Source organism: Electrona antarctica (assembly GCF_951216825.1).
Source record: "Electrona antarctica genome assembly, chromosome: 17".
Taxonomy (NCBI): Eukaryota; Metazoa; Chordata; class Actinopteri; order Myctophiformes; family Myctophidae; genus Electrona; species Electrona antarctica.
Genome location: NC_136798.1, coordinates 7930280 through 7957840, shown reverse-complemented (window position 1 = coordinate 7957840; position 27561 = coordinate 7930280). Strand labels below are relative to the sequence as shown.

Here is a 27561-nt window from a genome sequence, read left to right as displayed (position 1 = left end):
TGGTATTTCTCCTTTCTATCTAACAGGCCACAACCGGTGAGATTTAATTTGGCGCTCTCTGATAGGGCAGTAAGCAGTACAGGGGCCCCCCAGTTAGTTCCTCCCTTTTGTTTAGCCTACATGAAAGGAATAGAATGCACCCGCACACTGTATATTTGCTCAGTACAAGAGTATTTTTCTTTTTAATGCACCATACACACAAATGACTGTCAGCTCACAGTCCAATCAGTGTGTAGTCATTACGTTCTCTGATGACACTGTTTGTAACACTGGTGTGATGAACATCACTTACAAGTTAATGTAAGGAAAACTGAGGAGATTGTAGTGGATCACAGGTCTATAGGTGACCACACCACGATCACCATACATGGTCATGACATCAAACAGGTCACCTCCTATAAATATCTGGGAGTGCACATTGATTGTGATATGAGCTGGCACTCCCATGTGACAAGTATGTGTGCAGAAATATACACCAGCGCCTTCATTTTCTCAGGAGGCTCAGACTATTTGGTGTGAGTAGAAACATAATGCTGATCTTCTATAGAGCTAGTATAGAGTCAATTCTAAGGTATGGTATCACCAGTTAGTTTGGAAACATAACTGTAAAGTACAAATTTGAGATCCTTAGATTAGCCAAAATGGCAGGGAAGATCATGGGTATGTCTACACCTCCTACTCCCATCACCCCCCAGGTCATCTTTGAGCAGGCCACCATTGGACAGGTTAAGAAAATTGTGTCTGACCCCTCCCATGTACTATACCCTGAGTATCGGCTAATGCCATCAGGTAAGAGGTACGAGGTCCATGCGTGCAAATATAATAGATACAAGCATTCCTTTGTCCCTCTGTCAATCACACTCCTTAACAGAGTCCTTGCAGAGGGCAGACAGGGTAGGGAGCGAAGGTTTTGAGGTGATGATGTTCTTTGGTGTGTGGTATTTAAATGTTGTACGGGTCACTGTGTACCTTTATTGTCTTGTATTGTGTATTGTATTGAATTGTATCTGTATGCTGCAGGGCGGGTCCTTGGGGTCCAAGACAAATTTCTCCTTCGGGAGACAAAAATAAAGAAACCTTTAACCTTGAACCTTGAACCTACGGAAAGCTGACCTAACGCAAAGACCTGGCTCCTGGGGATGCTGAACACATGCATGGCACAGAAAACCATCCATTCTGTCTGGAGGAAGGCCAAAGTGGTTGCAATCCCCAAACCTGGCAAAGACCCATCATCCCCAAAGAGCTACCGACCCATTTCCCTCCTCTGCATCACCTACAATCTCTATGAGAGGCTGCTACTCCAACGCCTCATGCCACTCATAGACACCAAGCTGACTAAAGACCAAGCTGGTTTCCGTCCTGGCCGCTCCTGTGCTGGACAGAGCTCAACCTCACCCAACACATTGAGGATGGGTTTGAGGGAAAACAAATAACTGGAGCAGCATTCATAGATCTCTCTGCTGCCTACGACACAGTGCAACAGCGCACAATGGTCAGGAAACTACTGGACATGACTGGTGACCTAGACCTGTGTCAAGTCATCAAAAGCCTCCTAAGCTAGAGCAGATCACGTCACTTCGCTTCTAAACCTGCTATTTTCGAAAGCTTTTTATATATTTGAAAACTTGAAACGGGACATTCTGCATAATGAGTAATGAGTACTTTTGCTACTTTAAGTACAGTTTGATGTCAATACTTTTGTACCTTACTCATTTTTGAATTCCAGACTTTTACTTGTAACAGAGTACTATATTGCAGTATTAGTACTTTAACTTAAGTACAAAATGTGAGTACTTTATCCAGCACTAGTGGATTTGATGGATTGTGATCTGTAGATCTGTTATTTTCGGAATATACTGTACCTACTACTGTAACTCTATGTCATGCTTTAGAGATGGGGTTGAATACGTTCAGAACGTTTTACAGATTTAAAAAAACATTGCTGTCCATTTCTGTGATTTTGAGAGTATAACCTGCAGAGACAGGTTTTGAAATGTACAAAACCTGTTATAATATATATATATGTGGGTACGTATATATTATTATTGTTATTATTATTATTATTATTATATTGGTATAATTGCTTTTGTAAATTAAACTTAACTGAGTTTAAATCAAATTAACAGTAATCAGGAGTTAGACAATATGATTAATAATTTAACATTTGTTGGTCTCAGGAATACGAATAGATGACACAATTACACTTTGTAAAGTCTATGAGTCAAACTTTATTATAGTGACTTATTGAGAGAAAGCTTTATGAGGTAGAGGAGAGGTCAGCTCACATTGCAGTTGATTTGTTTAAATGTAAGTACAGTATCAGACAGTATCAGACACAGTGTACAGTATCAGAAAATGTGATCAGAGAGACAAATCAAACAATCTGGAGATGGAATTTGATTCAGCCTTTTCTTCTTTTTCCTTGGCCAGGTTTTCCTGTTTCACGATTTCCTTTTGCTCAAGGAAGTCTTTGCATTCGTACAGCTTGTTAATCCTCAGGATGTCGATATCAGACATGGCCTGTCTCTGGCCGATCTGCACGTTGGCGTTTGGGATGGGGGTGATGCTGTCTTTGCCGGACTGGATAGAGAAGGCCGTTTTACCGTAGTGCATGATGGAGGAGTAGTCATAGGGGGTGTCCAGGTTGTTGGTGTTCTGCTTGTAGAAGTTGTATTTCATGTCGTTGTGGATGTTATCCCAGTTGATGAGGACGTAGTCGTCACGGTCGCTCCTGGTCTGCTCGTGCTGGAAGCCCAGGGCATGGTTGATCTCGTGCTGGATGATGCCGTGGTACAGGCAGCCCATACGGTTGATAGAGATCACTTGCTTGCCTCCTACTCTGCCTAGACTAGACCAGCATCCATCACTGTTCTCAAAGCTGATGTAGTCTTGCTCGTACTGACGTGGCTCAAAGCGGACACAGGTGCTGTCGGTGAAGGTCTGCATGGCTCTTTCAAGCTTCTTCCTGTCCCATTTGTTGAAGTCGCTGCTCACCGTGTAGGGGATCGTCACCGAGCCATCAAAGTCTTTGTCCCACAGGCAGTTGTAATAGAAACAGTACATGGCGTTTCTGGTTCTGGGAGCGACCATGTCTCCCTCCACAAGGAACTGCCTTGAGCCGTTGTTGGAAGTCAGAATGATGGTGCTGATGTCTGCCTGGACTCCAGATTCACTTCTTTCTTCCAGGATGGGATGGGCCTGGGAGAGGCCCAGCAGTAGCAGGAGGCTGAAAAAGATCTTCATCTTCTGGGTCCTTCAGGGGTCTTTCTTGGTCCTTGATGGCGCTGGAGAGTCTGTGGAGACGGGATGCTGGGAGCTTGGTGGTTGGTCTTCTGAGTCCGTAGCTTTTATACTGACCTATAGGACTGTAGGTGTGTCTGCTGGAGGATTAAGGGTTGTGTCCAGACCACTAAAGCCTAAACAAACCCTTTATCTTGTTTTCTTAAATTTAGAAGAAGCCGATTTTTGTCCTCCCTTTTCTCCCCAGTTTAGTCGTGCATTTTTAAAGCACAGCTTTTTTTTAATCTTTGTTGTTATTCATGACCTCACTGTATTGCATTAGCCTACACTGCTAATATTTTAATGTTGTTTTATGCCATATTTTATTAATATATTATTATTACATGGGCCCTCCCCTCATCAAACCCTGTACACTCAAGACACTGCCCCCTGCCATAAATAAATAAATACCGGTAAATTGGTTTATTCAGAGAATGCATTCTGAGACATATAAAGCAACAGTTTCTCCCTCTCAAGGGAGAGGGAGAGAGAGCTTGGTAGAAACGGTAATTAGGAAGAAAAGAGCTGTGATCTGACCTTATCTGTTTGTACCAGATACTTAGCAGCAATAATATGATCTAATTTTAGTATGTTGAAAAACACAGTTTCAGTTAAAAGGTCATACTGACACAGTTAATGTTACACTATGGAAAACTAAACCAAGTTTAAATTATCTTTAATAACAAGACAATTGTTTAATAACACTTAAACATACTTATGAACGCAAAAAAAGTAGAAGCACACAATACAATTCTATTCTATTTATTAAGTGTTGTAAAAGTAAATATTCATTGTTTGCTGTATGTCATTTATTTCTATTATTAAACTTGCAGATTGTTGCTCACTTGGATGTGTCTGTCATATTAGTAACATGGGATATAATTTTATATACTGTTGTTTTACTATTACTATGTTGGCTAAATCGATAGTCCTACTTCAATTCTTTCATGAATGTCATGTAAAATATTATGGATATATTAAAATGTTAAAGGCAAAATGTAGTTTTAGGTTTCAAATTTAGAGTCAGCTGAATGTCTAAGATGTAATGCAAACCTTCCCACCTCATTAACCAACACTAGTTGTCCCTGTAATGACTGAGGAATACAGACCCTGTTGAAACAACAGGTTGGTCTGAGGAGTTCTGCCTTCACATGTTTGTTTAGGCTTTAGTGGCCTGGACACAACCCTTAATCCTCCAGCAGACACACCTATACAGGTCAGTAAAAAAGCTAAAGACTCAGAAGACTCATTCACCAAGCTCCCAGCATCCTCTCCACAGCATCGCTATCAGTGACCAAGAAAGACCCCTGAAGGACCCAGAAGATGAAGATCTTTTTCAGCCTCCTGCTACTGCTGGGCCTCTCCCAGGCCCATCCCATTCTGGAAGAAAGAAGTGAATCTGGAGTCCAGGCAGACATCAGCACCATCATTCTGACTTCCAACAACGGCTCAAGGCAGTTCCTTGTGGAGGGAGACATGGTCGCTCCCAGAACCAGAAACGCCATGTACTGTTTCTATTACAACTGCCTGTGGGACAAAGACTTTGATGGCTCGGTGACGATCCCCTACACGGTGAGCAGCGACTTCAACAAATGGGACAGGAAGAAGCTTGAAAGAGCCATGCAGACCTTCACCGACAGCACCTGTGTCCGCTTTGAGCCACGTCAGTACGAGCAAGACTACATCAGCTTTGAGAACAGAGATGGATGCTGGTCTAGTCTAGGCAGAGTAGGAGGCAAGCAAGTGATCTCTATCAACCGTAGGGGCTGCATGTACCACGGCATCATCCAGCACGAGATCAACCATGCCCTGGGCTTCCAGCACGAGCAGACCAGGAGCGACCGTGACGACTACGTCCTCATCAACTGGGACAACATCCACAACGACATGAAATACAACTTCTACAAGCAGAACACCAACAACCTGGACACCCCCTATGACTACTCCTCCATCATGCACTACGGTAAAACGGCCTTCTCTATCCAGTCCGGCAAAGACAGCATCACCCCCATCCCAAACGCCAACGTGCAGATCGGCCAGAGACAGGGCATGTCTGATATCGACATCCTGAGGATTAACAAGCTGTACGAATGCAAAGACTTCCTTGAGCAAAGGAAAATCGTGAAACAGGAAAACCTGGCCAAGGAAAAAGAAGAAAAGGCTGAATCAAATTCCATCTCCAGATTGTTTGATTTGTCTCTCTGATCACATTTTCTGATACTGTACACTGTGTCTGATACTGTCTGATACTGTACTTACATTGAAACAAATCAACTGCAATGTGAGCTGACCTCTCTTCTACCTCGTATAGCTTTCTCTCAAGTCACAATTTCAATAAAGTTTGCTTCATAGACTTTACAAAGTGTAATTGTGTCATCTATTCGTATTCCTGAGACCAACAAAATGTGTTCAATTATTGATCATATTGTCCAACTCTCATGCTGTTCATTTCATTTAAATATTTACACTTAGTTAAGTTTAATTTATAAAAGCAATTATACCAATATGCATGCATGTACATATTATAACAGGTTTTGATTATTTCAAAACATGTCTGTCTCTGCAAATTATACTCTCTACTCTCAAGGACAGCAAATTAAAAAGAATCTAGAAAGCATTGTGAATGTATTCATCCCCATCTCTAAAGCATGATGTATAGTAGTAGGTACAGTATATTCATAAAGTAACAGGTCTACAGATCACAATCCATCAAATCCACCAGTGTGGATAAAGTATCAGATCTACAGATCATCACAATCCATCAAATCCACCAGTGCTGGATAAAGTACTCACATTTTGTACTTAAGTTAAAGTACCAATACCAACGGTGGCACAGTCGGTATAGTGCTGTCGCCTCACAGCTAGAAGGTCCTGGGTTCGATTCCCGCTGGGGACGCTGCGGGCACTGGGGGCGTGTTCCCTCCTCCGCGTCATCAGTGCCCATACCCGAGGCGCGGTTGGCGAAAGGGCCTTTCTGTGTGGAGTTTGCATGTTCTCCCCGTGTCCCCTAGGGTAGGTACCCAAACAAAAAGCGGTAATCCTGGTCTCTAAACTACCTCCCCGTGGCCAGCCGGGGCACCTGATAGAGGGGAAAGGAACTGGTCGGAATAACGTGTTCCTTCCACGCCCTACGTCCGGCCGGGGAAACTCTCCCCTGTCAGGTGAAAAGAAGCAGCTTGGACTCCTCATGCATAGAAGGAATCTTGCTGTAAGCAAGATGTAAGTGTGCATGCATCAATGTTGTATGCTAGATCTAAAGGTGTGAGTGAGGCCAAAGTCCGGAATTCAAAATGTACTTGAGTAAAGGTACAAAAGCATTGACATCAAAAATGTACTTAAATGACCAACAGTAAAAGTGCTCATTATGCAGAATGTCCCGTTTAAAGTTTTCAAATATATAAAAAAATCTTTTGGAAAATAGCAGATCTACAAGCTCACAATGCGTTGCATCACGGCACATTGTGAGCTTGTAGATCTGCTGTTTTTAAATAGCCTAAATGTATGGGCTGAAGTGGTTAATGTATGTTTGTAATAATACAAATCTACAAAGTAACTAGTACGTTTAGTAGCTAAAGTTTTCAAATAAATGTAGCGGAGTAAAAGTATATGACATTTGGATCCGAGATGTATGTGGAGTAGAAAGTGGAAATTCTCAAGTAAAGAACAAATACCTCAAAGTTGTACCCATTGATACCTGAGGCCGAATCTGGGAACGCCTTCTAGGGCCTGACCTAAGGTTTCTGAAAACCTTCAAATTTTGATTCATTATTTTTTTAAATAATTATGTTGCTACATGTATAGCAATAGCTGATGAGACACAGAGAGCGCACCGGCATCAAGGGTAGAACAACGTATAGGTTGCACCAGGCATCAATGGGTTAAGTGCAGTACTTTTTATTGGAGGGTCAGAGAAGAGTAGTTTAATAATAGTTAATGATGGATATGAATGATGCACAACTTATCAACCGTTTTAGCCTATTTGAAAAAGTCTGGGACCTGAGAATAAAAGCCATTTACAGCGAGTAAGGGATATGTATGTTTAGCTCCCAGGGGGGCAGTGATGCTGGATTTGTGTGAAGCCAGTAGGAAATCCTGACTTCCTGAAAGTTCATATAATGGCCTAATGTGGCGCTGTCATTGGGCCCAAAAAAACCCATAGCTCCATAGGGATAGAGATGTATTTGGGCCTTTTTCTACAGTCTATGGTTTAGCTATGCTTTGCTTTGTTTTGCTTTTATTTGAATTCATGTTGGTTGTGTAGGCGATCAGCAATGCCGGTAACCAGTGTAATAAGAAGTGTATAGTTGTAACTGAATGAAAAGGTGTCATATAATCCCTTGAGGGATGGGCCACGAGGTGACATGACACTTAAATCAAATAATTCATTCATTCATTGTACTTATAGTTACTTTACACACCACTGAAATCCACAACACGCTGTAAACTTGTAGAGGGTCTGTTTTCGGCGCATGACACCAGCGTACGGCGTTGCATAGATGTGGCATCCTGTTGTAAATAATACTGTATACTTGTATAGGCATGACAGAACGGACTAACGATGGATGGACTGGAACGAAAATATTGGAATGTCTCCGCTGGGAGCTGCAGGACTTATCTTGAGTGCCCTGAAAGGCTCCTTATAAATAAAATGTATTATTATTATCTATGGGCCTGCATGCTTTAGCAACCTGAAATAGCCTAGATAAGAGGTAGCTCTGTCTACGACGCTATTTATAACGAAACATATTAGTGGCCAAGGTGTGTGTGTGCGTGCGTGCGTGTGTGTGCGTGCGTGTGTGCGCGTGCACCGAGAGAGAGACCAGAGTAAGCAATTAAGCGAGAGAGAAAGAGAATTAAGACTGCCCTAAGGCAGTCTGTAGAGACGGATGTCTTAATGACTCTCAGTTCTTCGCTCATATGAAGATATGATGTAATGATGAATGGAGGGAGAGCAAAGGCTCAGAGATGCCCCCATGTGGGCCTGTTGGAACCTGTGATTCTGTTTGCACTCTTGATCCCTAGTTTGTATGACAGAGGTTCTCAAACATGTTCATGTCCCCCATACTGTAGGCTATGTAATGTTGTGTGCCATGTATGTATGGACCCCCAGAACATTTGTCACCATGTCAATATTTGAGAGACAGCGATCGAGGTGCGGTCGGTATTTTCACCTCGCTCTTGCTGGAGGATTTGTCAACCTATTTTTTTCAAAACAATTGCCAAAAATTGTACTCGTGCTTCACAAAAGTAAACTGTTCCTCTTCTGGGGACCCATGGGGGGGGGGGGTGGGGGGTCCCCGGATACCACTTTAAGAACCAGTGGAATTCGGACCTCAAAACAAATATAATTTGAACTAGAAAAAGTGCCCTTCTGGGCACAAGTCTCCACCAGGAGGATAGGACTGTGTGAGATGTTTGGCAAAATGTTTAGGAGTAATATAAACATGTTTGCCTTTGATGGTAATTGGATGACTTGAGGCATTTTGTTCCAAAAATGTGTTTTGCAAAAATCAACCTGTTGGTGGCGCTATAACAGGTCACAGGTCACAATGTGAAAAGGGTGGGATATATTCATCAGCCTAGTAAGAAAATGTGTGAAAGATTTCACGTAAATTGCATGCTGCGTTCATGATTTGAGGCTTTTGTGCAAAACGGGGCAATCTTGCAAACTGTGAAAGCCAATTAGGATGGAATATGAAATATCGGACAGATCCGACTTGAGCACATGACCATAGAGATACTGTGTAACGATTTGTGAGATTTTTGGACAGAATCTGGAGGAGTAATATCAAAAAATGTGTTTTACAAAAGTCGGCCTCCTGGTGGCGCTATAAAAGGCCGTTCTGGAAAATGCAGGGCAGAGGTTCATCGTTGGCATCCAGGGAGTGTGTGTGCAAAGTGTGGCATCGACCGGGTTAACGGTGCCGGAGATTAGCTGGTAACAGACGGACGGACACACACACACACACACGGACACACGGACGGAGTGCAAAACATACTCTCTCCCCATGCCTTCGGCCTGGTGGAGACAATTACACTACTGTATGCAGGTCCTGGTATGGAGTAATTTCATGGAAAACCCAATTTATCCCAGCGTAATGCAGACATTCGGACCATATCCGATGAACTAACAAGCTGAGCTCCCCGCTCTGCAGTGGGAGTGAAAGTGGACAGTGTGGAGGTGGATGGTTGCGGAGGGAAGGGTGAGGAGATGTCCTGTTGAACCGCTCCCACCCACTATCAGTGGTGGACGATGTAGGCCTACCTACTGGGAGATGTCCTGTTGAACCGCTCCCACCCACTATGGGAGATGTCCTGTTGAACCGCTCCCTGCACCCACTATGGGAGATGTCCTGTTGAACCGCTCCCACCCACTATGGGAGATGTCCTGTTGAACCGCTCCCTGCACCCACTATGGGAGATGTCCTGTTGAACCGCTCCCACCCACTATGGGAGATGTCCTGTTGAACCGCTCCCTGCACCCACTATGGGAGATGTCCTGTTGAACCGCTCCCACCCACTATGGGAGATGTCCTGTTGAACCGCTCCCACCCACTATCAGTGGTGGAAGATGTAGGCCTACCTACTCTGATTTGTTTACCCAAGTAAAAGTAGCAATTATCTTATCTCCATTTTTAAACTTTTTGTATATAGCCTGTCCTACAGTATATATATACTGTAGTTCATTCTGCAAGCGAGTGTTGCACAAAAGTAGTGAAAACAGATGAACAAATAATACACAAATACACGAATAATATGCGAATAATACGCGAATAAACGAATAATATGCGAATAATACGCGAATACACGAATAATACGCAAATAATACGCAAATAATACGTGAATAATACGCACGTTTTTTGTATGCCTACTTGACCGTACTACCACGGCACACAAAAGTATAAAAAGTAGCATATCTGCCAGCTCTAAATTTGAACCCTGATAAGTAAGAGTTTGGGGGCGAATACTACAATGTCGCAGGCAGCATTGTGAGCTTGTAAAAGTGTAATATGAGCCATTAAGACACCATCAAGGCCCGCCAAAATACATTTTGTCGACTAAAACAACTGTAGATGTGTCGACTAAAATCTTATGATATTTAGTCAACTAAAACTAGACCAACACTAAAACATTCCAGGTGACTAAAATGCGACAAATGAAAACTATATTCAAAAGACTATGACTAGAACTAACGCTGTCAAACATCAACACTGGGTGCCAGCTGTAAATGCTGTAAATGTTCGCTGTTTCATTGTTTGACTGTACATATACTGTACAAGCAGAAAATAGTGACATATTAAAATAATACCCTCTTTGTGTAAACCCAGCCATAATTGTGCTCTGAAGCGTACGGAGCCCCTAAGGGGACATTGAAAAGTAGTTTCAGGCGAAAGTTTGTTTTTTGTCCCTAAGGGGGACATTTTTTTGTCCCTAAGGGGACATTTCAAAGTCCCTTAGGGGCTCCATAGAAGAGTGCATTCTTGCAACATTCCGTTCAATAGAAAAGACCATTTTGATCGCTGCAGCCCCGGCCAGCACAAGATGTTGACAGTAATTTTTAGCATGAATGTATGACTTTAATTTCTATGGCACGCAATCAAAAACTGACTGGTTTGTTTTAGAGGATCAAGCACAGCCAAACGCTGTACTGTTTGATTTCACAAAACTGATGTTGACATTATCATGTTTTTCTCTCCATTTGAAAAAGATAGACAGTATGATCAGAAGCTACGCGGTGCCGCATGTCTCTCGAGAGGATTTCATATTCAGCACATGAAGTACGCTCAAAAATCTAAATCCACACAATTTCATGAAGTCTGATTCTTGGTATTTAATTACAGTAAGAGATGATTCACTTCTTTCAGTAAATTATGGGCCGCAGTACAAAAGAAATTCAAGGCAGGATTACATAACTGAGGATTTGGCACTGTGTGCACTTGGCTTTAAATGTGTTGAAAAAAAAATCACATTTAAAGCACTTAATACAAAAGGAACGTATTTAAGGGCCAAAACGAGAGCTGCCAAATATGTTTGACAGTTTCCAGTCCAGTAATTGTTAAAAAAACAAAACTGTAAAGATTTCAGCATGGGATTACTCCAAATAGCATAATAGGAATAGCACTTGATCAAGTTCTTCACTCTGTCCAAGGTGATTACCTTGAGATCACCTTCACAGGCCCTACAACTTAACAACTAAAAGGAACACTTCACCACTTTTCAACCTATCTTCATATGATTGGTCCGCACTAAGATTTTCGACAATGAAAAAACTAAAGAAAATAAAAAAACCCTGATGAAAATCATGAAAAAAAACTACATATAAGTTCATGGTTTTCAAACGACGTACTATACAACTATAGTATGTAGTTTTTCATGATTTTCGACGATTCAAAAAAATTATGAAAAACGACATTTTCATCTTTTTTTTAATCTCTAAAAAACATAAGGCTGGTTTTTGCTGGGGGTTTATTCCATCAGGGCTCGGTCACACAGCACTTTTATTCTACCTATGAGGGCGGATTTCATGCATTTCAAAAGGGGAATTGAGCAGTTTGCTGCCATTTGCAGATTTAAAAAAAAGTACGCTCCATTCCCATTGAATTGGCACTAAAACGGACTCCCCCTGGCCAGCATGATGGAGGTGTAAGGAACTGCTTGGAATAATGTGTTCCTTCCTTCCTACATCCAATCGGGGACCCCCTCCCCCTGTCAGGTGACTTCATTCAATGCTTCCTTCACTGCATAGAAGGAAGCATGAGGTCAGTCCGTTGCTCTCCACAGGTTGGCAGAGGTAGTGCAGCGCCCAGGAATACATAGACAAATAAGACAATTGACACTGGGTGAATAAATTGGTTACACAAATCTTAGTTAAAATGTTGTTTAAAAAAAAGAAAGAAAAAGAAATGCATTGGCCCCAACCCTAGCCCTCATAGGTAGAATACAAGTGTGGTGTGACTGTGCCCTCGGGGAATAGACCTTAAACCGTTTGACCGACAGGATTAATTGATCTATCTATCGCACATTGCCAATGATTTATCACACGCAACCCTTATTTTGAAGAGCCAAAATACCCGTAACCGGATGTTACAATGACAAAATGCTGTGTGTGGTGTCTTGACCGGTTGTTGTTCTCTCGGTCGGTTTTGAAAAAACCCGATTGTGAGTATCACAGCACCTGCTGTCGGCCGCTGAAAAACCTTGTTTTCAACAGAAACGACATTCATTGCGCCGATTTGGAGATACAGGCCATTGAAAGCAGCACAGAGTGCAAGTGGATGGATGGATGGATCTTCAAAATGGCCACTGTCCCACTTTGACTGTTATGCTAACGAGCAGCAGCTAACGATTCGATCGGATCAAAACATGGATTAAAGAATATAAACCCTGGAAAACGTAGGCTACGGTTCTGGCGGGCTGCACGACTAATTTAATCCTACGGTTACTACGGTTCTGGCGGGCTCCGTGTTAAGTAAGCGTTTACCTTCCAGCAGGTTACTAAATACTACCCCTACCGGCGCTAACCATAACCGCACACGGAAGCCACGGGGTGAGTCTTAACCAGCCACATACTGTATGTCAGACTAACGGGATGTCGGACTAATGCGTAGTCCACAGCAAACAGTCCTCTTTGAAAAGAACGGGACAAACATACTTGTAAAACACACATTTTGCTGCATTTATTTTGTAGTGCATATATTTTCTCTACATTTCATAAAAAAGATATGTTTGTGCTTGGTAATATATAGATTTATTTTTTTTTCTTTTTTACAAATACATGCTGTGTTAAGCACACATTATTCACTTGCAGTATAAATGATGAAAAAACATGATACAAAAATAAACAAAACTATAAATGTGGAAAACGTAAAAGAAAAAAGAAAAGAAAAAATTATGACATGTACAGTGTTAAAAATGTATGCATTGGGTATAAGTTCAAAAGGCACCATACAGTAGTAAACTCTTGTAAAGTTGTAGCATAGCTGCAATCCCATTAAATCAATTCATCAAATACATTGGCACGCTAATATCATATGCACCAGTTGAATAGTACACTATAGTTAAAACATACTTTTGGAGTGGAGTGGCTTACTGTAACTATTAATGAAATAAAAAAAGCCCTATTGCTACTATTTTGGCTTTCACATGGATTAACGTTTAAGGTCAAACCCAATTTGTTAATAAATACATTCATTTATTTGTAATAAATAGTATAATAACTAAAATGTATTGGACAGCCAACTAGTGCTACACGATTCTTCACGATCCTTCACGATTCTTAACAAAAAACGCACGCGCGGGCCGCGCGTTTAGGGTAAACGCGCGAGAAAAGCCTGGTGTAGCTTGGCCGTCAATCTTGATATTTTTTCGATTCATTGTGCAGCACTACTTCAAAGTGTCGCTGGAAGTTAGGCTTGATTTAAACGTATTAGTGCGCGGGTGTCGCACACCGAAAACAGTCGATGTACATTTACAAGCCCACAACACGTAACAGCATAAGCGTAAAGCAGGCTTTATTAGTGCTTGTTGGACACCTGTAGGCCAAGCCCTTTGCGCTGTAGCACCTTCAATGCTTGCCTTGTTGAGGTAGTGGAGAAGGGTTGTGGCGGGTGCAAGGCCTGCTGGGAAATGCAGGTTGTCGTTTTGCCTTGGACAAATAAGGTACAGGTATAGTTCAGTCTAGCTGAGAGCACCATAAAGGCTTACACTGCAAATGGCTTCACTTGAGGCTGAGGCGGTCCGAGGGAGTCATGGCCCCATTCACAGTGGAGATGTCCACGTCGGAGCTGGACGGACCCTTCTGCGGAGCTGAGAGAGAGAGAGAGAGAGAGAGAGAGAGAGAACATATTGAACCCGACATAATGGCAAGAAACAAAATAGAACGGAAAGTCAGAGAATAACAAAACGTTAAAACAAAACATAAAAAACAGGAAAGATAGAGACAGACATAAAGAAATAGAAAGGAGTACAACATGTTTGATTCACTGTCACAGATACACACCCCATAGAAAGAACTCGGTTGCTTGGAACAAGTTAACCACTTAAACCCCATTTAAAAAAAGGATATAAAAGAAATAGCTGATCTACAAGCTCACAACTTGTCAAAAATAGGGATGCCAAGTTGAAAGATGTTGCTGCAACCCCCTGCAGCAAGTGTAATGTACACATGGACAATATGCAATATGTGCAATATCTAATAATACCACAATTACACCAAGCAATATTATTGCAATATTATTATTTTTTTGCATCTAATTTACTTTTTATTTTCTGTATCTTGCCGCTGTGACTGTTTTTATGCTTTGAAAAACGCTATATTCATTCACTATATTTCATACTTTTGTTTTATCTGGCCGAATAGAATGTATTATCTGCGAGTCTGAGAGCAATGCACGTTGGCAAATTCCTTTTATGTGAAAATACTTGGCAATAAAAACTCATTCTGGCACAGCGCAGCACATCGTGGCTATTTGTGCTCACAACGTGTCACAGTGCGACACCTTGTAAGTTCAGCAATTCTTTGCAAGGTTTTTTTTTTGCCTAGAACGATGAGCCCCAAAATAGAGATACGGCAGGTTGAAAGCGGTTACCAGATATGCCTCCGCACAGCTGTGGTGCATGTATACTCACACAGTGAGTGTGATCTGTGCGAGGTGCTGAGGAAGGCGCCGGGCCCTTTGATGGAGGAGCTGAGGGCAGCCAGTCTCAGGCTTCTGGACGTGGCGTCCAGCTTCTCATCCTGGAGGGAGCAGGAGAACAAACACTCAACTGTACTTCACCTAAAACTCACCCAGACAGACTGAATAATAGCAACGCGTTTGGGGCAGAAATGCTCTTATCTCCATATTCTAACCTTTTGTGTTTTTTCCCCCCCGTAAATCGACGCGGTGCTTGTTCATATACTACAGCAGTGGATTTCAACCATTTTCATATCAAGGTCCATTATTTATTCGGCATTTGGGCCCTATTTTGCGTGTCTTAACTCATCCGCCACCAGGGGGCAGTAGCGATAGTTAGGCGACTGCCTCCGTTCAGTCCCGTTCCCTTTTGCTCTTGAGAGTGTAAAAATGAAACTAAATATTTGGTTTCATTTTACACTCTGAAGATTTAAAGATCTAATAATAAGGGTTCATTTTTGTTACCAACTCTCCATCATTTAGCTGGGGACCACCTGGAATCCCCTCGGGGACCACTGGTGGTGGTCCCTGGCCCGAACCACTGGTTGAAAACCACAGTGCTAAAGTGTCACACAAAAGCTTTGCGCCGCGTTTTGCACTTGCGGATCTGCTATACTTTTGAATTTGAATCCCAAAAAGTAACAGTTTTGGACATAAGAGCTTTCCGTTTCTTCAGTTCAGAGGTAGTGCAGGATAATCCCCTGTTCATACCTCTGATACGAGTTGTTGAGCCAACTCTGATATGAGTTGTTGAGCCAACTCTGAGACGAGTGCAAACTGTTAGTGTTCAGGACCGTCTCTGCTGGCCGGGTATACGGCCATTAGTGTTGCAGAAAAGTGATCAAGACGAGAGGCCTCATAAAGACATTCCGTCCATCCGTTTTCCTTAATCCATTTAGGCCTGACTTCAAAATAAAATAAAAAATCTTCTAAATCCTCCAGTTTCCTGAAATAAATATTTTCACGATTTTTCAAAAATAGCAGACCTACAAGTTCATAGCGCGCCACTCGGTGGCGCGCTATGAGCTTGTAGATCTGCTATTTTTCAATAGCTAAATTATAACAATGTTTAAAACACCAAAAGGGGTTCCCGCCCAAAATGGGTTAAACAAACGCTGTGTGGGCGGGAGCCATTACGCTAATGCCATCACTGCTTATCGCTCGCCACGGGAGCCATTTGGCAAAACCAACAGAGCAATCTGGTAGATTATGACCATCTGAAAACTAAAGTGTATAGTGCTGCTGTTCAGCGGGGGTGATTTTAGACAGCTGACGGCAATCTGCTGTCAACAGCGATGTCTCCATGGGCCCCTTGGCGAAGGCTCGAGATTCGAAGGGGCACGACGAGATGAATGTGGCGATTAAAACGACACGACAGAGACTCGGGGTCTCCGTGTTTGTGCCAGTGTGTCAGCCAGGTTTGACACAGTGCGTCTCCCTGGGTTAGCTCATGCATTACCGGCTCCATGCATTAAACGTATTCATATATTCATACAAGTTGCAAATGGCTGCGCCGTCGCACCAGACATGTGGCACATCGGTGAGGGCAGGCCAGACTCCAAACATAAGCCACTCTCTCAAGAATGAGGCTATCTATAACCAAAGCTGCTGTTTGAACAAAGCACTGCAATTAGGAGGCTGAAATAGAAAAGGTGTGGGGCTGTTTGTTCAGGGGGACTGGCTCTCCTTATGCTGTGTAAAAGATACATGTACATTTTCTGAGGGGAGAGTATTTTGCTATTGTGCGTGTGCGTGTGTGTGTGCGCGTGCGTGCATGCGTGTGTGTGTGCGTGCATGTGTTATGTCATTAAATGTGGCATACTCTGTACTCATGCATCTTGCGTTTGGACTCGTCCAGCTGATGCTGCAGGTCGCAGACTATCTCTTTGTATTTGCCGTAGCGCTGCTGCACCAGCTCCCTCTGTCGCTGGGACTCCTGGTGACACACAGAGCAGAGGAGAGAGACCACAACATAGACGTGACCCACGGGGTTTGAAATACACAATCGTCCCTCATCTGGAGATTTGCAATGCACCCGAAAAAGGTATTTAATTTACTAAACGAGCTGGGAAGATGGGAAGACAAAGACAGCAAGACACCAGTAGTTTATCCTGTTTCATAACAAGGTCCATTGTTGTCTCCACCAGGCCGAAGGCATGGGGAGAGAGTATGTTTTGCACTCCGTCCGTGTGCGTGTGTGTCCGTCCGTGTGTGTGTGTCCGTCCGTCCTTCCGTCCGTCTGTTACCAGCTAATCTCCGGCACCGTTAACCTGGTCGATGCCAAACTTTGCACACACACTCCCTGGATGCCAACGATGAACCTCTGCCCCGCATTTTCCAGAACGGCCTGTTATAGCGCCACCATGAGGCAGCTTTTCACATTTTTTACCTAAAACTGCACCGATCTGCGTGAAACGTTGCATGCACACTCCCTAGAGGCCAAGGACAAACCGTTGACCTGCATTTTCCGCATCTGCCTTTTATAGCGCCACCAGGAGGCCGACTTTTGTAAAACACATTTTTTGATATTACTCCTCCAGATTCTGTCCAAAAATCTCACAAATCGTTACACAGTATCTCTATGGTCATGTGCTCAAGTCGGATCTGTCTGATATTTCATATTCCATCCTAATTGGCTATAATTGGCTTTCACAGTTTGCAAGATTGCCCCATTTTGAACAATAGCCTCAAATCATGAACGCAAAATCCTGGTCGCATCTTTGATAAATGTCATGGTTGAAACCGACCGTCATTGAAATAACACACCCATGTTGAAATCCAATAAGAAAAGAGGTTCCCCTCTCATCTCGCTTGCCTGTCATGTCCGCGCACGCACCTTACCTATGCAAGTGTGCATTTTGGCACACTGGAAAGAAACGCCGGTAGGATTATTCCGTGAGGCTACAATTACAACCTTTGTCAACTTTGTCAAGTAGGAGTAGGCTACATGAATCACACACACATCACAGTTACATCGCCATGAATGGAATACATTTGTAGGCTACAGACTACCGTATATTCATTTTACCCATTAGTGCACGTTAAAGAAGTCATGTAGGGTAGATGATCCCCGACTGCTGTGATCCCCGACTGCAAGGCAGTCATAATCAACGTTTATGGAGTGATTGATGAATGAATGCATCATTTTTTACACCCATTTTTGGGCGTACGCTGTGTTGATAAATGAGGGCCGTACACTCTCAGAGCTACAGACCCGTTAAGGGTCCTTTTGGAACCCCGTCAAGGTACGCAGTACGTTTCCTATATGTGCATGTTTCATTCTAATTATTATGTTCTTTGATAAAAATTACAAAACACAAACAGAATTTTAAGTAAGGGAAATCCACGACGAGCAGTGCTGTTATCAAAGAATAATGCACGATTTAATCACCATTTCCAAATAGAAACGTATTGGTGTGGAGGACGTGATCTGAATCAAAATGTCGAGAACTGCGGATTAGCTATGATTTGAATAAAACAAACAGAGCAGATCTGCAAAAGGAAAGATAACACAATTAGCTCTATAATCAGAAGACAGTACAAGTACATAATCAAATATATCAGAATAAAAATGTCTGTGGGAAGAACTGTCACAGCTCAGTGACAGTGATCTATTCAGTGGATATTAAATTCAAACCTTTTCACTTGGATTAGATTTAATGTAGTGTTTCTTGACTCTTCTCATTATCAATCCTAACATTACAGATATACTTACTTTAACGATTTTAGATTTATGATATTCCAATCCTTTCACAGTCAAAAGAAATGGCCCTCTGAGTGTTCCTGCATGCAGCACATTTCCAGCGAGATTACTGTACAATATGCACAAAAAAAATCTATGCACCCAAGGTATTAACCCATTCAGACCTGAGGACGATTCTACAAATGTCTTCTAAATCCTGACAGTTTTCTAAAAAAATTGTTCTCAAACATTTTCACGTCAAGGACCCCGAGAAATATATGTATTTGGCCACCGACACCCATCTGAAAATATGTAGTTCCAGGGACCCCCCAGAAGCAAAGATTTGAGTTAAAAATGTTCGCTCTGAAAGAATAATATATTCAAACATTTGGGCCACATTTTCACGATTTTTCAAAAATAGCAGACCTACAAGCTCGTAGCGCGGCACTCGGTGCCGCGCTATGAGCTTGTAGATCTGCTATTTTTCCAACAGCTAAATTACAACATAATGCTTAAAACACCAAAAGGGGTTCCCGCCTAAAATGGGTTAAACCTGATTTACACATTGCATCGTGTTGTGAGCTTATAGTTTTCGCGTGCAACCGTGCGAGGCCGCATACTGTATAAATCAGGCATTAAAGTGAACTCATGGTAATGTGTTCACTTTGGACGCAAGCATTCCGCCAAATGTCACAGGGAGATTATGCAGCGTACTACTTTTGTAATTTGTTTACTGACATTCTCAAAGAAGGAGATATACCGTAGCTTGCTGCGGGTCTCACACGGGGGCACAACGGTGGCTGTAAAATATCAAAAGGTTGAGTCTATGAGGAGGTGGAAGCTCACCTCCAGGTCCTTAAAATCCTCCAGCAGACACAGTTTCTCTGGAACCGACTCCAGGTGGTCCAGGGCTAATCTGGTGCTCTGGGGGACACACATGAAAGCACACACACATACATAGTTACATACACACGCACGCGCACACACACACACGAAGACACACACACACGCATGCAGAAGACCATAAGGTTTTGTTATAGGGGCTTAAGTTTCTACACCAGTGATTCTCAAACGTTTTCATGTCAAGGATCCCTGAATTGACATGTACTTCCCATCTGAAAAAACATGCATACATATGCAAAGATATTAGTTTCAAATGTTCACTTAAAAATATATATATATATAATTTGAAAGATTTGCACAAATGAATAGCCAAACAAAATTAAAATGATTGTGACGCTATATTAACTAATTTTGCTGGGGACCCAATTCAATTAAATCTAAAGGAGCTTTTTTTGGCATGAGAAAACGTACGTTTACATTGCCAAAGCAAGTGTCAAAACATAGTAATAAAAACAATTTAAGAAGAAAAATAGGGAAATGATGTACAATTGGAGGGGGTACAGCATTGTGTTAACCCATTTTGGGCGGGAACCCCTTATGGTGTTAGCATTATGTTATGCTTTAGCTATTGAAAAATAGCAGATCTACAAGCTCATAGCTTGTAGGTCTGATATTTTTGAACGACTGACTTAGAAACATAGCTTTTTCAGAAAACTGTCAGGATGTAGAAGACATTTTTAGAATCTGATCTCAATGGGTTAAACAGAGCTATATCAAATGAACCCCAGGTACCCACCCTCCCAAGGACCCCTGCTTGGAGAACACGTCCTACACCTCTCCTCTCCAGTCCAGTCCCCCTCCCAAGGACCCCTGCTTGGAGAACACGTCCTACACCTCTCCTCTCCAGTCCAGTCCCCCTCCCAAGGACCCCTGCTTGGAGAACACGTCCTACACCTCTCCTCTCCAGTCCAGTCCCCCTCCCAAGGACCCCTGCTTGGAGAACACGTCCTACAGTCCTCTCCTCTCCAGTCCAGTCCCCCTCCCAAGGACCCCTGCTTGGAGAACACGTCCTACACCTCTCCTCTCCAGTCCAGTCCCCCTCCCAAGGACCCCTGCTTGGAGAACACGTCCTACACCTCTCCTCTCCAGTCCAGTCCCCCTCCCAAGGACCCCTGCTTGGAGAACACGTCCTACACCTCTCCTCTCCAGTCCAGTCCCCCTCCCAAGGACCCCTGCTTGGAGAACACGTCCTACAGTCCTCTCCTCTCCAGTCCAGTCCCCCTCCCAAGGACCCCTGCTTGGAGAACACGTCCTACAGTCCTCTCCTCTCCAGTCCAGTCCCCCTCCCAAGGACCCCTGCTTGGAGAACACGTCCTACAGTCCTCTCCTCTCCAGTCCAGTCCCCCTCCCAAGGACCCCTGCTTGGAGAACACGTCCTACACCTCTCCTCTCCAGTCCAGTCCCCCTCCCAAGGACCCCTGCTTGGAGAACACGTCCTACACCTCTCCTCTCCAGTCCAGTCCCCCTCCCAAGGACCCCTGCTTGGAGAACACGTCCTACACCTCTCCTCTCCAGTCCAGTCCCCCTCCCAAGGACCCCTGCTTGGAGAACACGTCCTACAGTCCTCTCCTCTCCAGTCCAGTCCCCCTCCCAAGGACCCCTGCTTGGAGAACACGTCCTACACCTCTCCTCTCCAGTCCAGTCTGACTCTCTTTTTCCCTTTCACACTTTTTCCCAACATAAAAACAAACAGCCGCAAAAAACCAGACAAATGGAGGCATTAGGCCAGCTGATCGCTCCGATGATGGATGTCTGACATGCATGAATAAAACCCTGATGGATGAAGCCTGGTATAGGACAGGAAGAGGAGGGTAAGCAGAAACCATTTGAATTAACGGTGGTCCTGACCCTCTCTCCACCACAACAAGCTAATTAACCCATTTAGACCTACAAATGTCCAAATCCAGTTTTCTGAAAAACCTATGTTTCTATATGTCAGTGGTGCTCAACCTTTTTCATGTCAAGGACCCCCCAAAATGATCTGTATTTGGCCGCGGACCCCCCATCTGAAAATATGTTGTTCCAGGGAGGGACCTCCAGTAGCAAAGATTTGAGTTAAAAACGTTCGCTCTGAAATAATATACATTCAAAGATTTGTGCCACATTTTCATGATTTTTCAAAAATAGCAGACCTACAAGCTCATAGCGTGCCACCGAGTGGCGCGCTATGAGCTTGTAGATCTGCTATTTTTAAATAGCTAAATTATAACATAATGTTTAAAACACCAACAGGGGTTCCCGCCCAAAATGGGTTAAGACAAGACAAGGCTGAGAGTGTGCCACGTAAACGTGATGGACTGACAAAAGATATGCTGGACAGCTCCTTTTTTTTGGTGCGTGAATGACTGTAAATAGTGCTCAGGGTCAATATGCGCCTTCAATAGTCTTAATTAACGGCGTGCTGTCTCTTCTCTTAATGGCATGACATCTAACAGCTAATTAAGAACACGCCAGGCAACGCAACGGGCCTTTACATTGTGAGTTGCGGTGGAAGTCAATATCGGACCGACGGTAAACATGGGATAGTGCCTGGTCAGCGGTGGCTTTTTCAGTTCAGGGAGATATATGATGATTAAACGCTCCTCTGAGCCTTGACTAACCCGTTTAGCCCTGACGCATCTACAAATGCACCTCTAAAATCAGTAGTTCTCAGAATGGCAAATTGTAAAATGGTGCATTTTTTACATAGCGCTTTTATCCAAAGCGCTTTACATAGATTGTGCATTACATTCACCCATTCAAATCCATACACCGATGGCGGAGGAAACCATGCAAGGCACCAACCAGCACATCGGGAGAAATTAGGTGTTCAGCGTCTTGCTCAAGGACACTTCGACACTAACTATGGGGGAGCCCGGGATCGAACTGGGAACCTCACGGTTCCCAGTTCGCTCTACTGGCCACTCTACCCCTGAGCCACTGCTCAGGACAATTATATATCGCGGACCTCCCATCTGAAAGTGTTTTGTGCCAGGGACCCCCAGAAGAGAAGATTTGTGTAAAAGAAAAGCACAATACTTTTCAAACAATATTAAAAAAATAGCAGATGTAGAAGCTCGCAGAGCGGCACGAAGTGACGTGCTATGAGCTTGTATATCTGCTATTTTTGAGAACCACTGTTCTAAATCCTAAGAGTTTTCTGGGATTTCTTTTTGCTGTAAGTGTATATGCTTACCCGGTTTTAATGGGCTAAAGCAATCATTTGGGAGCCAATAGCCCCATGCCGCCTCCCTCCTCCAGAAAGCCAACATGGGTTGCTGAACAAACATGCGCCACACTGAACCGGCACGAGTAACGAAGCTACAGCACACGAAGACGGGAGCGGTCGTGCCAAAAAGTCAACATTAGTTTGAAATTAATAAACCGTGGGGCCCTCCCAGAACCTTTCTCCAGAATGTACTTAACATTTTGTCTAATCCTGGGGTTATTAACTGTGATTAAAAAAGCAGTTGAACCTCACCATTTCCAGATCCAGTATGCGATCCTGTCGAGACACAGAATGTCACAGAGTTAATGTTACGGGCTCAGGCTAAGTCAGAGTGCCCTACATAGACCAGCAAGAATAATAGAGCGGGAGACAACTTTAAGTGTGAGGAGAATCAGGAGATTACTCAGTGGTGAGCGGCGTGTGTGTGTGTGTGTGTGTGTGGGAGGGAGGTATAGCACTTCAACAAATAGCTGACAAGGGAAGGAAATGAAGGGGCTGTGGAGAGAGTCTGCACCAGGCGTCGTCAAGCTTGTTATTAGAAAGACACAGCAGGACAGAGACGCACACACACACCACCCTTTCCTTTCATGTAGCTCCTACTCCGTTGATGTTCCCATTCCTAAAATGCATAAGTGGCACCCTCTTATCTACCGTGCGCACACACACACACACACACACACACACACACACACACACACACACACACACACACACACACACACACACACACACACACACACACACACACACACACACACACACACACACACACACACACACACACACACACACACACACACACACACACACACACACACACACACCCTACTCTTCCTGCTGTTGTGCACACTCTCCAGGTGTGTTGATGATTACCTTTTATCCTGAACTGCTCTCCTCTCTCTCCCTACACATAGCGCTTGGTTTCCCCACCTCTGTCTCCTCATCGTTCTCAATTAAAAACTCGGCTGGCTCGGAGAAGGATGATTAATTGCACAGCGGTTCTGGCAGGTGCCAGCACGCACACACAAATACGCACGTTTGTATTCCTATACTTGTGAGGACTTACTTACACAAAGAATGTCTTAAACCTGCCAATGTCTGACACACACACACACACACACACACACACACACACACACACACACACACACACACACACACACACACACACACACACACACACACACACACACACACACACACACACACACACACACACACACACACACACACACACACACACACACCACTTCACTGTGTGTGCAGATGGACACTAGGTAAGGTTGTTGCAGGGTTTTAAGCACTTAAACCCTATACTTGGTTGACTGGAATCCCTCAGGGCTCTATACTAGCGACTATTCTGTTTTCGTTCTACATTAAATATCTTCGTTGGAGATCTGCCGTTTTCTGCAAAAGTATAGCAGTCCACAGAATATACTGTATACGCCAAAGTTGTACAAAACACCCACATCGATCTTCAAGAATGTACTACATCTAAAAATCTATTACTGAAATATACGCCTCCCAAAAGCCAATCATAATTAAACAAGTGCGGTCAGAGGGAACAGAATGTGTGCAGAAACATTATGTTCAGGCTGTACTATATTGGTAGCTGAGCCAAGGTCTACTGCACAGAGCTTACAACGCAGGACAGAGAGTGTGCAGAGAGGCGGATATTGGCTTCTAACACATCTACTGGACTTTAAGCATACACATCGTTGCTGTCGGGTTGGAAACCTTGCATGTGCAGAGCTGTTGCTTCTCAGGAAATGGAAAAGATAACCTGCGTTCCAAATGATCCGTTGTTATTATCGTTCTCTCTGGACTCTACATTGTTGCTGTTGTTGGCGATAAAAGTCCATGCTGCTTACTCACACAGACATAATTAACCACATTCACTTTCAAAAGTGAAGTAAATAAAATAGCCAATCTACAAGCTAAGCAAAGATGCAAAGTTTTGTGAGTTTGCAGATTAATTATCTTTGCTAATTTTGTGCGAAACTGAAAGACAAAAGGCTGTTAATTTAGGGAAACTCCAAAAAAGTTGAAATATGGAGATACAAGATTTCTGCCCGGCAGCAACAGTATATGAATCATGGACACCTTGGACGGATAGAGAGAGAGAGAGAGAGAGAGAGAGAGAGAGAGAGAGAGAGAGAGAGAGAGAGAGAGAGAGAGAGCAGAGTAAAAACACTGACCTGAAGGATCCTCACTTCCTCCTCCTTTCTGCGACTTCTCTCCAGCAACTCTGGAACGAGAGAAGTAGTCGTACACGTTAGTCACACACGTTATACCGCAGTGAAATTTGTTCTCCGCATTTGACCCATCTCTTGGAGCGGTGATCCGCAGCGTGCGCCGTGCTCAGGAATCATTAGTCGATTTGACCACCAATCCAACCCATTGATGCTGAGAGTGCCAAGCAGGGAGGCATTAGGTCCGGCCACTGTCTGGTAGCAACACACGTGGTGTGTTGCTATATGGTAGCAACACACGTGTTTATACAGAGTAAATGGTAAATGGTGCATTTATATAGCGCCTTTATCCAAGGCGCTTTACATAGATTGTGCATTACATTCACCCATTCACACACACATTCATACACCGATTGCGACGGAAGCCATGCAAGGTACCAACCAGCACATCGGGAGCAATTTGGGGTTCAGTGCCTTGCCCAAGGACACTTCGACATGTAGACAGGAGGAGCCGGGATTCTAACCGCCGACCCATGGATCATTGGACGACCTGCTCTACCTCTTGAGCCACAGTCGCCCCAGTATACACTTGCACACACACCCTGTTGTAAAGTCACATGCCCAGATACAGCACTGATACTACCTGGGTCAGCCACTCAAAGAGGATTTGTGCAGAATTTTCAATATTTCTGCATAAATACGTCCTAAAAGTAGTATAAAGAGAACCCGATAAGAAAAGAGGGGAAAAAGAGAGACAACTTGAATACTTAATTTACTTTTATTAAAGAAGAAAGAAAATGATCTTTCTTTGGATTACCAATACCATTAGCTTCCACAAAGTGATTATTAGACTTCCTGGCGTCCAACACAAAAACAGTAAAAACAAACAATAATTAAAGTGGTACCATCTGGTTTCAGAATATACTGAGAGCCCTTTGTGCAGCACTAAGGTAGAGTGTTTGATCAGAACGGAAGCATATGTCTTGTCAACGCTGCTTTTAAACGAGATACGCATCACATTATAGCGTGATCCATTTTCTACCATCTGATTACAATTAACCGTTATTGGATTACAGTTGTGTGGGTTTGCGTACCGGGATGATGCACTCATGCGTAGATGAAAGCGTCCATCCAACCGTGTCATGTACTGGTTGGATGTTGTTTCTTCTTCCTGTTTTAGTGAGAACGATGACGATGACGATGCTGAAACAAGCACTTTATGCGGCACTTTATATCTTAGCACTTTTCTGAATGTAGCCTTTCTTATTTTCATCTTTTATTCTATACCTGCACTAGATGCGTATTGTATTGTTTGTATGTTTGAAACCACTACTTTTTCTGTAAACCCAATTGCCCTTCTGGGACATTAATAAAGACCTTGAACTTGAACCTTGAACCAGGGGCGTAACTACCGTGAAGCAGACAACGCAACTGCGTGGGGGCCCAGAGGAGGGCACACGGCCACGTGGGGGCCCAGAGGCAAGGGGGGGCACACGGCCGCCCAACCGTGCCATGGGTAAAATAAAATGATAAGAGATGCAATGACAGTTGAGTTGATCATCAAAGTAGTTGGTCACCCACTGGTGAAAACAACACCCTAGAATAGTGGTTTTCAACCAGTGGTCCTTGAGGGGGTTCCAGGTGGTCCACAGCTAAATGATGGAAAAAATTCCGGGTTTCATTTTACACTAGACTCAAATTCTCATGTGGTTTGCATGATGTATTAACTTCAGGCGGGACTTCAGCGCTTCAGAAGCTGCCATGATGGATGTGGTAGAGGAGATGAATGGGGATTTAGTCATTCCAGACAGCTTTAGCAGGACTGTACCAGTTTTTTTTAGAAGTCTATACAATTAGAGAATGTAAAATAATTGTTATCTTGATCAATTAGTTTGCCTGTTCTCTCTCCTATGGTATCAACATCAATATGGAATTGTGGACAAACCTTATCCAACGATAACAATTTATGTCTGCGAGGCTAAATCTCATCGAATGGTGGTCCGTGGCTCAAATGCCGAATACATAATGGGGCCTTGACATGAAAAAGGTTGAAAACAACTGTCCTAGAAGGATGAAGCCTCACACCTGAGACCTGACAGAGAGTGTCCTCTCTAAAGCCATCTAAATGCCTCTGAGACCTGAGACCTGACAGAGAGTCCTCTCTGAAGCCATCTAAATGCCTCTGAGACCTGAGACCTGACAGAGAGTCCTCTCTGAAGCCATCTAAATGCCTCTGAGACCTGAGACCTGACAGAGAGTCCTCTCTGAAGCCATCTAAATGCCTCTGAGACCTGAGACCTGACAGAGAGTCCTCTCTGAAGCCATCTAAATGCCTCTGAGACCTGAGACCTGACAGAGAGTCCTCTCTGAAGCCATCTAAATGCCTCTGAGATCTGAGACCTGACAGAGAGTCCTCTCTGAAGCCATCTAAATGCCTCTGAGACCTGAGACCTGACAGAGAGTCCTCTCTGAAGCCATCTAAATGCCTCTGAGACCTGAGACCTGACAGAGAGTCCTCTCTGAAGCCATCTAAATGCCTGAGACCTGAGACCTGACAGAGAGTCCTCTCTGAAGCCATCTAAATGCCTCTGAGACCTGAGACCTGACAGAGAGTCCTCTCTG

At 43.6% G+C, this 27561-nt stretch overlaps 3 protein-coding genes across 3 annotated transcripts in view; 1 reads left to right on the top strand and 2 right to left on the bottom strand.

Moving 5' to 3' along the window:
* Positions 1 to 111: 111 nt before the first annotated feature.
* On the bottom strand, positions 112 to 3243 carry LOC306940594 (hatching enzyme 1.2-like; the record flags this gene model as incomplete). The annotated part of the gene is made up of 2 exons (XM_079525693.1): positions 112 to 116; positions 2475 to 3243. The coding sequence occupies 2 exons, from the start codon at positions 3241 to 3243 to the stop codon at positions 112 to 114; spliced, it is 774 nt and encodes a 257-aa protein (XP_079381819.1).
* A 1359-nt stretch (positions 3244 to 4602) lies between these two features.
* LOC306940593 (hatching enzyme 1.2-like) lies at positions 4603 to 9502 on the top strand (the record flags this gene model as incomplete). The annotated part of the gene is made up of 2 exons (XM_079525692.1): positions 4603 to 5371; positions 9435 to 9502. 2 exons carry the CDS (start codon positions 4603 to 4605, stop codon positions 9500 to 9502), a joined length of 837 nt encoding a protein of 278 aa, XP_079381818.1.
* Positions 9503 to 12955: 3453 nt separating this feature from the next.
* The window catches only part of cep128 (centrosomal protein 128), a 102422-nt gene continuing 87816 nt past the window's right edge, over positions 12956 to 27561 (bottom strand). The window contains exons 22-27 of the mRNA XM_079526846.1: positions 24946 to 24995; positions 23000 to 23023; positions 19483 to 19560; positions 16777 to 16890; positions 14908 to 15016; positions 12956 to 14085 (exon numbers count right to left, since the gene is read on the bottom strand). Of these exons, the coding sequence (XP_079382972.1) occupies positions 13997 to 14085; positions 14908 to 15016; positions 16777 to 16890; positions 19483 to 19560; positions 23000 to 23023; positions 24946 to 24995 (464 nt within the window). The 3' untranslated portion in view covers positions 12956 to 13996. The remainder of the gene's footprint in view (positions 14086 to 14907; positions 15017 to 16776; positions 16891 to 19482; positions 19561 to 22999; positions 23024 to 24945; positions 24996 to 27561) is intronic.